Source organism: Rutilus rutilus, assembly GCF_951802725.1.
Source record: "Rutilus rutilus genome assembly, chromosome: 3".
NCBI lineage: Eukaryota > Metazoa > Chordata > Actinopteri > Cypriniformes > Leuciscidae > Rutilus > Rutilus rutilus.
The window spans coordinates 1,099,258-1,112,688 of NC_140211.1; the positions used below are offsets into that span (position 1 = coordinate 1,099,258).

A 13,431-nucleotide genomic window follows, 5' to 3' on the forward strand; every position below is an offset into this window, starting at 1 on the left:
AGTGCCCTGACCGGGCCAAGGAAGCTCGCGTCCTTCTCCTCACTATGGACCGGCAGAGCTGACAGGGAAATCACCTGAGCCCTGAACGGTGTGTTGAGGGATTTTGGAACATACCCGTGCCTTGGTTTGAGTATGACTTTCGAGTCATTTGGCCCAAACTCCATGCACGTTGCGCTCACTGAGAGCGCTTGCAAGTCCCCTATACGCTTTACCGAAGTGAGAGCCAGAAGAAACACTGTCTTGAAAGACAAATGTTTGATATCTATTGATTGGATTGGCTCGAATGGGGCACCTTTCATGGCTTCCAAAACCATAGAAAGGTCCCACATGGGGACTGAGGGAGGTCTGGGAGGATTCAGCCTCCTAGCTCCTCTAAGGAAGCGGATGACCAAATCGTTCCTCCCAAGTGACTGGCCAAGTGTCGGTCTAGTAAACGCTGCTATGGCCGCCACATAAACCTTGAGCGTGGATGGGGTTCTGCCCTTATCCAGTAGCTCTTGCAGGAAGGAGAGAACCCCCATCACCCCACAGTCTAGGGGTGATATGCCATGAGCTGTGCACCAGCTAGAGAACACAGACCATTTCGAGGAATAGAGCCGTCTAGTAGACGGTGCCCTAGCCTGCGTGATCGTGTTAACACTCCCACCGGGAGGTTAGCGGGTACCCGTTGATGGCCCATGCATGTAGGGGCCAAAGCTCTGGGCGAGGATGCCAGATCGAGCCCTTGGCCTGAGAGAGGAGGTCCCTCCTCACTGGTATCGGCCATGGGGCAGTGCTTGTCAGCTGCATCAGAACTGGGAACGAATTGAATTGAATTGAATTGAATTGAATTGAATTGAATTGAAAAACTTTATTAATCCCAGTAGGGAAACTAATTTGCTACCAACCATACAGCCATCAGACACGATACACAACTAACAGACAAGTACATAATTCTGGATTAATAGACGACTACTAGCCTAAGCGCTGATTACGAGACACAATTTGAGAGATTCATTTTCACAATCAACAAATACTAAAAACAACACTTTAAGAGACAAGAATAATACTCAACAATCAGCAATGTTGGTTAAAAAATCTGACCGCTGCTGGAACAAAAGACCTTCTCATGCGCTCACTAGAGCACCGTGGCATTATCAGTCGCTCACTAAAAGAGCTTCTGAGTCCTTTAAACAAATTGTGCAGTGGATGGCCTTCAAAAAGCAGGACCATTTTTAATTTGGAACTAATCCTCTTCTCAACAGTAATCTCTAAAACATCTGGATTAAGACCAATAACTGAACCTGCTCTCTTGATTAGCTTATTTATCCTATTTTTGTCCTCAGCAGATATACTGCCCCCCCCCCAGACAAGTACAGCATAGAAAAGAACACTGGCTAAAATCCCTTGATAAAAGACATTTAAGAACTTTGTGCTTATGTTGAATGATCTGAGTTTTCTCAAAAAGAAAAGTCTCGACTGAGCCTTCTTCATTAAAACATTAGTATTCTCTTTCCAGTTTAGTTTGTCATCCACATAGACACCTAAATATTTATATGACTTCACAATTTCAATCACCTGACCATTAATTGTAACTGGAAGGACCTTCTCTTTTTTCTTTCTAAAATCAATCACAAGTTCCTTAGTTTTCCCTACGTTCAATTTCAAAAAATTTGTCTCACACCAGTTGTAAAAAGACTGCACCTCCCTTCTATAGGCAAGATCATCATCCTGATTAAGTAGACCCACTAAAGCAGTGTCATCAGAGAATTTTTGTACCCAGCAAGATGATTGACTATGCCTATAGTCAGCAGTATAAAGTGAAAACAAAAATGGGGATAAAACTGTACCCTGAGGTGCTCCTGTGTTAGTTAGAATAGTATCAGAATATTTGTTACCGATCCTAACAAACTGTGGTCGTGCTAACAGGTAATCTAAAATCCAAGAAATGGTTGTGTTATGTAATTTAAAATCAGTTAGTTTACTAGCTAAAATGTGTGGCTGTATAGTATTAAAAGCACTCGAAAAGTCAAAAAACATGATCCTAACGGAACTGGCAGTAATTTCAAGATGACTGTAAATATTTTGTAACATATATAGTAGTGCATCATCTACCCCCACACCCTTCCTATAAGCAAATTGCAAAGGATCCTGAAATGCAGACACCTGCCTTGTCAGATGATCTAGTACAACCCTCTCAAAACACTTCATAATATGCGAAGTCATAGCTATAGGTCTCAAATTAGAAAGATTGTTAGCCACCCTAGCTTTTTTGGGCATAGGGACAAGACATGATGTTTTCCACATAACCGGGATTTTAGCGGAAGACAGAGACAAAGAAAATAATGAATAAAGGACAGAGCACAGCTGGTCAGCACACACTTTTAGGGTACGAGGATGAACACCATCAGGGCCTGCAGCCTTATTTGGTTTAGTACGCCTTAGCTGCTGGCGAACCTCTTCAGCGTTAAGAATAATAGCAGGACTACAGTCCTCAGAGCTGCTTTGCCTAAGGTTTGAAATAACATTATCATGAAGTGATGAAAAATCTAGTTCATCAAACCTTGCAAAAAAAGTATTGGCATCATTTGCCTGTAGACCCAAATTACATAAACTGGGTCTACTGGTCCCATATCCAGTAATAGACTTCATACCATTCCATAGCCCTCTTGTGTTACAGGACATGTTTCCTTCAACCTTTTCCTTATACTTAATTTTGCTCTGTCTAATAATGACTTTTAACTCTCTTTGAGCATTTTTAATTCTTTCTTTGTCACCACTATAAAAAGCAGATTTCTTTTTATTTATAGCTGCCTTAACTTCTCTGGTCACCCACGGTTTGTTATTGGGAAATATCTTGATCAGTTTACAAGGGATTATAGACTCAACACAATAATTAATATAACAAGTCACTTTTTCAGAAATACTATCCGGATCACAGTCTCCATCAAAAAACACAGTCCAGTCTGTGCATTCAAAGCACCCCCTTAGTGTTTCACAGGCATCCTCTGACCAGATGTGCACAGTCTTTGACGTTATCGGCTGTTTCCGTATCACCGGGGTGTATTTAGACGTCATAATTATCAGGTTATGGTCCGATTTACCCAGCGGTGGAAGCGATTTAACAGCATAGCCATCCTTAACGTTCGTATAGAACAAGTCAATAGTTTTGTCCCCCCTCGTAGGACATGTCACCATTTGTTTAAAAGACGGCAAAATAGTGGAAAGAGAGCAGTGATTAAAGTCCCCGTTTATGATAACCAGCGCGTCGGGAGAGGGGCGCTGTAATTCATGCGCAATTTTCGAAATAGTCTCAGTGGCAGATTTCCCATTACCCGAAGGTGGAATATACACTACCATAACAATGACATGGGAAAACTCCCTGGGTAAGTAGTAAGGTCGACAGCTTACTGCAATAAGCTCAATATTCGAGTCACAAACTCTCTTTTTTACCGTAACATGTTGAGGATGACACCACCGGTCATTCACGTACAAGCAGACACCTCCACCTTGCTTTTTACCAGTGTTTGCCTGATCTCTGTCCATCCTATGAAGTGCGAAACCTTCCATCTCCACATGAGAATCTGGTATCCTGTCGGACAGCCACGTCTCGGAAAAACAGAATAAACTGGTCTGCCGGAACATACGGTCAAACTTCATACAAGCTGTCAACTCATCCGCCTTGTTGACAAGGGAGCGGACGTTCCCCATAATAACCGAAGGTAGAACAGGTTTGTATCCCCGGCGGCGATTTCCTACCCGGACACCTCCTCTGCTGCCCCTCTTCCTTCCTTTAGCCCTAGGCTTAATATCTGTCAGATCAGCATCTTGATCCAGTGATCCTGGTACAGAATCACGCAGTTGAAGAAGCTCATGCCGGCTGTACGTTATGAGAGGCGGGCCAGGCTCTCTCATCACCTGGAATGTTGATGTTGTTTGTGCGGCTTTCCAAACAATCAGTGTCCACAGCCACAGAAGGCAAACAACAGTACGATTGTTGAATACAAACATAATTATGTCGTCAGGGATCGATCACGCTAATAATCCAGAATTAAAAACTTCCGAGGAATAACAAAAACACATAAAAAACACAGATGTTCTGACACAATGGTAGCAGAGTCGCCAGCAAGGGGGCGGCGCCTCCGATAAGGAAGCCTGGTTCTTCTAGAATGGAGCCACAAGTAGCACTGAGCATCCGTTTTCCCTGATTCGCTCTAACACCTGAGGCAGGAGCATGACGGGGGGAAAAGCATAGAGTGGGCAGCGGGGCCAGACGTGGGCCAGCGCGTTCCTGCTCCTGGAGAAAAACTCCAGACAGTGAGCGTTTTCTTGAGACGCAAACAGGTCTACCTTCGCTCTGCCAAATGTCTTCCACAGCAGTTGGACTGTCTGCGGGTGTAGAGACCATTCTCCTGCCAGATCATTGTTTCTGGACAGTCTGTCTGGTCCCACATTCAGGTGGCTTGGCACGTGCGCTGCTCTCAGCGAGCACAGATTGTGCTGAGCCCAGACCAGGAGGTGTTCCGTCAGCCTGTAAAGGTTCCGGGACCTGATACCTCCCTGGCGATTTATATAGGCTACCACCGACATGTTGTCTGAACGGACCAAGACGTGGTGTCCTTTTATCTGGGGACAAAAGCGCCTCAGCGGGTTGTTGACTGCCATCATCTCCAGGCAGTTGATGTGTAGAAGCTTTTCCCATTCTGACCATTGCCCGAAGAACGGTCTGCCCTCGAGCAGTGCTCCCCATCCCGAAGTGGAGGCGTCCGTAGACACTACCTTCACACTCGAGGAAGTCCCCAGGCTTACACCTGACTGGTACCAGCCGGTCACTCTCCAAGATTTCAGAGCTGAGACGCATTTCTGATCGACCTTGAGGTGATAAAGACCGGAAGTCCACGCTCGACGTGGTACTCGCGCCTTTAGCCAGAACTGCAGTGGGCGCAAGCGGAGCAAACCAAACTGGAGAACTGATGATGCTGAGGCCATGAGACCCAGCATTTTCTGAAACTTTCTGAGCGGGACTAGAGTGCCGCAGCGGAAGGTTTTCGCAATGCGCTGAATATTCAGTCTGCGCTGTGGCGATAGTTGTGCTGTCATAGACAGCGAGTCCAGTTCTGTGCCCAGAAAGATATTCTCTGACTGGGAGACAGCGAACTCTTCGCCCAATTGACTTTGAGACCTAGATTCTCGAGATGTTCGAGTAATATGGTCCTGTGTTCTATGAGCTCTGAGTGTGATCGAGCTAGAATCAACCAATCGTCCAAGTAGTTTCGAAGTTTCAGGGGTGCAAGTGCCACGTCCATGCACATTGTAAATGTACGAGGTGCCAGGGACAGGCCGAATGGCAGGACTGTGTATTGATATGCCTGTCCCTCGAAGGCGAATCTCAAAAAAATCGCCTCTGACGTGACGCTATTTGTATTTGAAAATACGCGTCCTTTAGATCTATCGACATAAACCAGTCCCCTTGGCGACTTTGCGCAAGGATTTTCCTGGTTGTGAGCATTCTGAACAAGCGTTTCGAAAGCACTCTGTTCAGCTGCCTCAGATCTAGAATGGGTCTGAGACCCCCGTCTTTTATCGGTACCAGAAAGTATCTGCTGTATAGACCCCCTTCGCTCTGAGCTTGAGATAAAGGCTCTATGGCCCCTTTGCTCAACAGTTTCGCTATTTCGGCTCAAAGTAGATGTGCTACTTCCTTTTCTACCGTAGTTTCGATTCGCGCCACATAACGGCGGGGACGTCGAGCGAACTGTAGCAAATAGCCTCTTTTTATAATGTTCAGCACCCATTCTGATACCCCGGGAAGCTTTGCCCATGCACTTGCACGAATAGCTAGAGGTTGAATGAGATCTGGGCTCTGGCCGCGACATAATGGCGACCGGAGAGCTTCGGTATGCTGTAACATAGACACCGTGCTTGCAGAGTACGAGGCGGGGGGCGCACTGATCACAGCGGGCAGCCTGCTCGACTCTCTTATGGCGGCTTGCTGAGAGAGAGCGAGCAGTGTGAGCCCCGTGGGGCTTGTCATGTCTGTGAGTGAATGTGGGCGCGGGACAGCGGACACATTTACTACACTGAGAACACCGTCGGCTTGAGCCGACTGTATGTACGTTGGTTTCGTTTTTACAGAAACCGTGAGACATGCAGTGTGCAGTGTTTGTGGGCACTGGGTCGTGGGCACATTCACTACATTTAATGCACAATCGACATGAGTCGATTTTATGTGTGCGAGCCCTGGAATGTGGCGGGCTGTGCTTGCATGTAGGAATGAGCACTGGGCTGTGGGCATTTTTACTACACTCATAACACCATTGCCCGTGGCCGGGGGGGAACCCCGTGTGGCTTGTCATGTCTGTGAGTGAATGTGGGCACGGGGCAGCGGGCACATTTACTACACTGAAAACACCGTAGGCTTGAGCTGACTGTATGTACGTTGGTTTCGTTTTACAGAAACTGTGAGACATGCAGTGTGCAGTGTTGGTGGGCACTGGGTCGTGGGCACATTCACTACATTTAATGCACAATCGACATGTGTGCAAGCCCTGGAATGTGGCGGGCTGTGCTTGTGTGTAGGAATGAGCACTGGGCTGTGGGCATTTTTACTACACTCATAATACCATCAGCCGTGGCCGGAATACCAGAAAATACACTCTTTATGAGATTTATCTGGGCCGCTGTAAAAACGGCGTTTGTGTGCAGGCAAACGGCTGTGGTACCAGCTTGTTTTCTGCAAAATACACGGGAACAGTCACATTTTCTGGAACTGAACGAGCGAGAAGTTTTGGTGGAAGTCTGGCCGGAGCGGGACTTGAACACCGTCGTTTTCCTAGGCGGGCTAGGAAGACTTTGAGGCCTCGGGCTTTATCTCACCATTGAGCCAGATAGCGTCATCATGTCTTGTGACGGCGTTTGTTTGCAGGCGTGCACGTATTATAACAGGCTTGTTTACTGCAATATTGATATTTCCAGTTGCCTGAACTTAGGAGGGGACTGAGAAATGTGTGAGAAATGGAGGTTGGTCCGGCCTCGGCGGCACTAAAAACACTCTTTCCTCCTTTTGCCGATGAGTGACGCACGCGAACGGGGCGCGAGGGGCGGGGTAGCTTTCTTGTAACGTTAAGAAAGCTAGCCCGTTACAGGAAACATCCATCCACATAGACGCGGCTTCTTCATCGTCATTCATGACGGAAGCGGCAGCAGACTGCGGCCGCTGTCCGTCAGTGAGAGACTCGGGCAAAGCTGGCGGGCGAACCGGCGAGCTTTTGCTGGTTGGAGGAGGTTCCGGGACCCGCTGAGCACGGCGCTTTTACGGCGCGGCACCGCAGCGGGCGGAGGTGCAGTCTCGGCGAAAGATGCCAGGCGAATCCTCAGAGTCACCATGGGCATCAGCTCGCAGTGAGGGCAGCCGCCATCAGCGAGCGCGAGAGCTGCGTGATCCTCACCCAGGCAGGAAGCGCAGATGACATGGCGGTCCCCGTCTCTGAGTGGGGCTCGACACGAGCCACAGAAGGTACGAAACATCTTTACAAAGACGCTTGGCTCTTTTAGCAGAGAGTGTGAGTCGCAGCGGCGAACACACACTAGCAGAGAAAAGGATATACACGCCGGATAGCGTAGCAGGAACGGCGACTGAAGGCGGCGAGTTGTCGGCCAGCGGCTTCAGATGCAAAGGCTCGTCCCGCAGAAGGCTTTCTCAGATGGCGCGGCTTCTTCCTCTCAGGATTCAGCGATGCGTGAGCTCCGCTGAAGAGATGAAAAATCAGATTCTACCAGCCTGTCGAGCTGTATTTATAGGCCCAAGCCACGCCCGTTTCGGCGGGACGTGACACAGTGGGCGCGAAGCGTCCCCATTGGTTCTGACGTCACGAAGGGCCTCTCTTGATAGGCTGCTGCAGTTGCCGCAGGGCAGCCAATAGGCGCGCGAGCCGTCTTGCCTATGTCTGCATGCTGCCGCAACGCGTTTTACATTATTTCAAAATTAAGGATAATTTTTGGCTTCAGTATCTCGAGGAAAAGAGATTTTCCCCTAGCGTAAGATATTACGCAGTATGAGAGACCTCTCGTAAGAGAACACAGAGAAGTTACATTGTATGGGGATGGGAGAAACCCACCCAAATTAGCTTCGGTTAAACAGGCGTATGATAATTTGGGTAAATGTGTAAGCTAGATTTATGCCTATTTTTTCACATCTTCATGGACACAACAATGATTTCCCTTGTGTGTTAATATGAATGAATGAATGAAATCTTTATTTCGAACAATTAAAAAATAAATTAACCTAAGACAGCAACACATGAAATATCCATCAATAAAAATAAAACAAAAACAAGAACAAGAAAAACAAAACAATTTTTTTTTTTTTGCATAATAATCACACTGTTCGAAAAGGGATAGGTAGAAGCCCTAGGCTTATCAAGACCTACAAAACCTAATATTTTTCCTTGTAATAATGTATGATTTGCAAAAATGAAAACTGCTGCTTCTGTGTAGATAAGAGAATCAAAGTGTATGGCGTTGTGCACACGCTACATTGATTATGGCCAAGCATGCGCCTTTAAAATAGCATATGAATAACATGCGCAAGGCGCCACTGACTTTAGACAAGGTTTTTCCTGGTCAGTGGCTGAATTGTTTTCTAAACCTGCAAAATAGCATCAGGGAACATTTGCGCCAGAACACGCCTCCTCTTTGCGCTGAACCGCCCCGGGGAGGGCAGATGTATTTCCTAACTTACCGACGTGCGTCTGTCGAGGGAAAAGTCCGCTGTGCGCGGGTGCAAAATAGGAATGATACATGCGTCGGTGTACAAAGTCAATTGTGCTGGGTGCAAGATAGGGCCCATAGTGTTGTAGCCACATCTGTTCGATTGGTAAAATGTTACAAGGCTACTCAGTTTTGTGGTAATGTTAGCCATGTTCTTCATGTATCGGCCTTTTGACAGCTTCGGCTGAAGTTGTCCTTGTGTTAATTGTCGTGTAATAACTTCTGTATGACCTGGCAATAAACATTTTTGTAAGTGTGTCTATAATGTGATAGTCTAAACTGATTTTATGCGGGTTGGTTGGTCGGTTCTATTTTAAGCGGGTCGGGTCGGGTGCGGATTTTAATTAGTGCTGCTGTCGGAAAACAGGTCAGATGCGGCTTTAAGCACTGCGGGTACGGGCGGGTGCGGATTTACAAAATCGGACCCATGCAGGACTCTGGCATGTAGATGTGTTGGGAGAGGGAGGCTGGGTGGGGTCAGCAGGACTGAAATGGATGTACATTCTGGCACTATCAGGGGACATAAGGAATTCCTTTCTCCACACCGGTATTCCTCTCTCCAAGTCCAGCTGGTACTCACACTCAGTAGCGGGAGGGTGGGCTGGGCTTGCTTCCATTCCCTCAAACTCCACGAGGACTCCCACGACAATGGATGATGATCCCGGCTCACACCCCTGGTCAGACTCTCTGTTGTGCTTCGGCTCCGGGGCGATGGTGGGCACTGCTTTCCCTTCCCTGGGCATGGGCTCAAGCTTCCAGTCTGTGGGGGGCTTGGGAGCTGCCGATCGGGGTGGACTCTGAGTCCTTTCATACTCTAGGTCTCACCTGTAGTGACGTCATAGGCTGCCGCCTGCCAATGTCAAGTTCACTGTCATGTTTAGATTTTCACTTCAGACACTGGTCGCGGCCAAGGCATTCCCCTATAGCGATCCCTAGGGTTTGAGTTCCCTTTTGAAAGGGGACCTAGAGTTTCAGGTCTTTTGAAAAAAACACAGAAGCCATGCCCTCGCTCCGGCCCTGACCGTGTGTAGGCTGGAACTGAACTCTGCAGGAAGATCTCCAGAAACAGGATTGCTTCAGAGTTCATAGTTGAAATGTTTACATTTTCACAATCTATAAATATAATCATACCATTCTAAAACATTTTGATTTGATAAGATAAATGATGGGGTTGCACATTAAAGCCACAGTGCATTCAGAGAAACACCAAATCAAGAGGCAGATGTGATGAAAATCATTCAGTTTATGACTGTAGAATTCATAACCTCAGCAAACACTGATACAGCACTTTTCATTTCTTATTTGAAGATATAATTGATAATTAAGAACATCATCATTTCAAACCAGTCTGATCTGAATGTCTTGAAAGACTGACACAACTAAAGTAATTCCTGGATGAACGGATGAACACGAAGAGCAGTGTGGTGTTTTTATGAGGCTAGAATGACCTTTGACCCTGAGCCTAAGAAGCGTAACTGACAACAATACAAGTTAATATATAAAAGAGATTCTGCCTGAAAGAGTTAAAGGAGTTATTGAGGTTTATAGTGTCTGGAGTATTTGTGGAAGCTGAATGATAATTAATCCCTCCAATCACATTTTCTCTCATTTTAGTTTGTGACGATGAATCTACGGAGAAACTGACTAAAGAAGGTACTTGAAGATGTTGTTCTTTGATATATTTTATAAGAACTGAAACCGCTGAAGTGACGCACTAATCATCAAATAAACATTAACATTCATGTTGTAGCAGAAGAAAACATTAATATTACAGGTTTGGTGACTCTCAAAACACTGAGTTTAGGACTGACCTATTCACACACACACACACACACACACACACACACACACACACACACACACACACACACACACACACACTCTCTCTCTCTCTCACACACACACACACACACACACACACACAAACAAACTCACACACACTCTCACACACACACATACACACTCTCACACATACAGCAACACACTCACTCACACACACACACGTATTGTGATTCAAAATTTTATTTCCGAGAGTAGAAGTGTTGTATCCCAGATTGTCTTTTGACTTTTGGACTCCGCTGTATATTTTACAAAGTGTTGCAGAAACATAATCAAATATACAACTTCATTATGGGGAATAAACCATTCATAAAAGTTGATAAAAACTAATAATTTCTGTTATATATTGATGATACAGATACAGGAGTAGATTTCTTTCTCTAAAGTCTCACATTATTTTTCATTTTAGTTGTGGGAGACACAAATATAGAAGAACTGAGGAAACATGCAGGTATGACATCATCTCAGTTATATATATATTTCATCATCTTTAGTCATATATGCACATATTTGTAAATATCATCTCACACAGCTTGAAGTGTATTAATAATTGTTGCATTGTTTTCTTCACAGTTCAGATCATTATTGATCCTGAGCGTTCACATCCAGATCTGATGATCACTAAGGACCGTAAGATAGTGAGAAATGCTCCAGAATATAATCACACTGGAGAGGGATTTCCATATCAATTACGTGCATTTGGAGCTCAGAGATTTACATCTGGACGTCACTATTGGGAGGTTGATTTGGCGGTACAAGATACACCTCCTAAAAACTACTGGTTAATTGGTGTGGAGGAATATAGAGATCTTAACTTATTCAGATCTGCTTTTACTGCATCAAGCGGTTACTGGTTCTTGTGTTCAGACGGTCCTAATGGCTTTTTCACCAACTCTGATTCACCAGTTAAACTCTCACTGATGGCGAGACCTGAACAACTGGGAGTTCTGTTAGATTATGATGACGGTCAGCTGTCATTTTACAATGTCAAAGAGAGGAAACATCTGCTGACCATGAGGATCAGATTCACTGGATCAGTCGTTCCACTGTTTAATCCAGGTGTAGGAGAACAGAGTCCGCTAGAAATTCTGGATTGTCCAGAACCTGTAGAATCAGCTGTAGAGTCCAGTGCACCTTTACTGAGTAACAGCTCAGACGCTTGACTGACCAATCCAGTGTTTAGCAAGAAAAACGAATATGAATAAAGTGAAGCTGAAGCTCATGGTTTGAGAGATCATGAATACTGAAAAATAAAATGTACAGCTTGAATACAGCAGCATCAGTTCAGTCTTTAAGGTACGACAGCTTTAGATGAAGCAATATTATTACAATAATCCCCTAACATCATCAGATCAAGTGCTGCACATTTGCTGCTCACAGCAACACTATTACAGCTCGAGACACTCTTGATCTGACTGATTCAGGGATCTCGTCTTGCTCTGATACTGACTGAACTGCAGAACAGAAAACTCAACATGAACCAACAGTATCAGCCATAGAAAACAACAATCACACCAATAGAAGAGAGACAGTCCAGATGTAAGCTGGGATTGCAAACTCAACTTCTTTCCCACATTCATCTAGTGTCTGAAAACAGAGATGATGAAGTGAGTTATTACAGTCTTCACATATTAAAGAGTTCTTCATCCTCTCTGTTACTAACACACAACCAGAAACACATGAACTTACTATAACTATACTTTATACTTCCCTGCATTTAATTTCCCTAACCTGTGTATTAATCTGTGGTCCGACTCTAAACTTGTGTATTATGAATATTGTTGGCTCTTACGACAAACTGCTTGTTCCTCATTTGTAAGTCACTGATAAAAGCGTCTGATAATGAATAAATGTAAATCTTCAGTCTCACAGGAGGAATAAAAGTCTTCATGACTTTAAGATCAAGGGTCACAAAACATGACGCTCAAAAATATTAGTACTTTTTTACTGTATATTGATGGAGAAACATGATGTCTAAAATGTTTGATAAAATGTCTAACGGTGCCTTGACCAAATACTTTTGATATTTAACAGATGATCGTTGTACTTTGGGCTCTTACTTTTCTTTTATAAAACACTGTAACTAATATTGAAATGCACAATGATTGATGTTTGTGTTCATTTAATAAAAAACACAATGATCTGAAATGTAAAGTCTGATACAGATGGCTGAGGGCGAATGAAAACGAAAGACACAACTGCATCAATATAAAAAATAATAATTTCTTGTAGTTGTAAATATTCTCAGAATCAAAATACAACTGTCACAGTCACTTATTCTCAGTCTCATTATCACGGACTGTTAGTTTGTTTTCCTGTTTCCCTTTTGCTCTATTTTCCCGCCACTCGTTTGTCTCCTTGGTTACCGTCATTATGAGTTCTGTGTTTCAGCTGTGTTTGATTATCATCTCGTTTGTGTTTGCTTTAGAAGTTGTACACTGAAAGTCACTCTTCGTCTGGTCACGGTCTATGTTAGAGGTTGTTTTGTTTGCCTGCCTGTATGGATTGCCTTCGAAGTGGATTATTAAACACTTGAAACGACAAATAAAGAAATGGACATTGTGTTTATTAACGTTGCTCCAACATTGCTCCACGTCCCTCCGGCTCCACCTCAGTCCTCCTTCCCTCCGGCTCCGCCTCTGTCCTCCGTCCCACCGGCTCCACCTCAGTCCTCCTTCTCTCCAGCTCCGCCTCAGTCCTCCTTCTCTCCAGCTCCGCCTCAGTCCTCCTTCTCTCCAGCTCCGCCTCTGTCCTCCGTCCCACCGGCTCCACCTCAGTCCTGTCTGCTTGTTTGTTATTACCAGTCCTTCGCCTACTCCTAAGCCTTCTCCAAAAAACCTTCAC

The 13,431-nt window shown here is 45.1% G+C and overlaps 1 protein-coding gene across 1 annotated transcript in view; it reads left to right on the forward strand.

Annotated features, from left to right (window-relative positions):
- LOC311287875 (butyrophilin subfamily 1 member A1-like) overlaps positions 1-13,129 on the forward strand; it is a 43,427-nt gene extending 30,298 nt beyond the window's left edge. Inside the window, exons 10-12 of the mRNA XM_084404985.1 lie at positions 10,363-10,401; positions 10,997-11,038; positions 11,161-13,129. Of these exons, the coding sequence (XP_084261111.1) occupies positions 10,363-10,401; positions 10,997-11,038; positions 11,161-11,750 (671 nt within the window). The 3' untranslated portion in view covers positions 11,751-13,129. The remainder of the gene's footprint in view (positions 1-10,362; positions 10,402-10,996; positions 11,039-11,160) is intronic.
- The last annotated feature ends 302 nt before the right edge of the window (positions 13,130-13,431 follow it).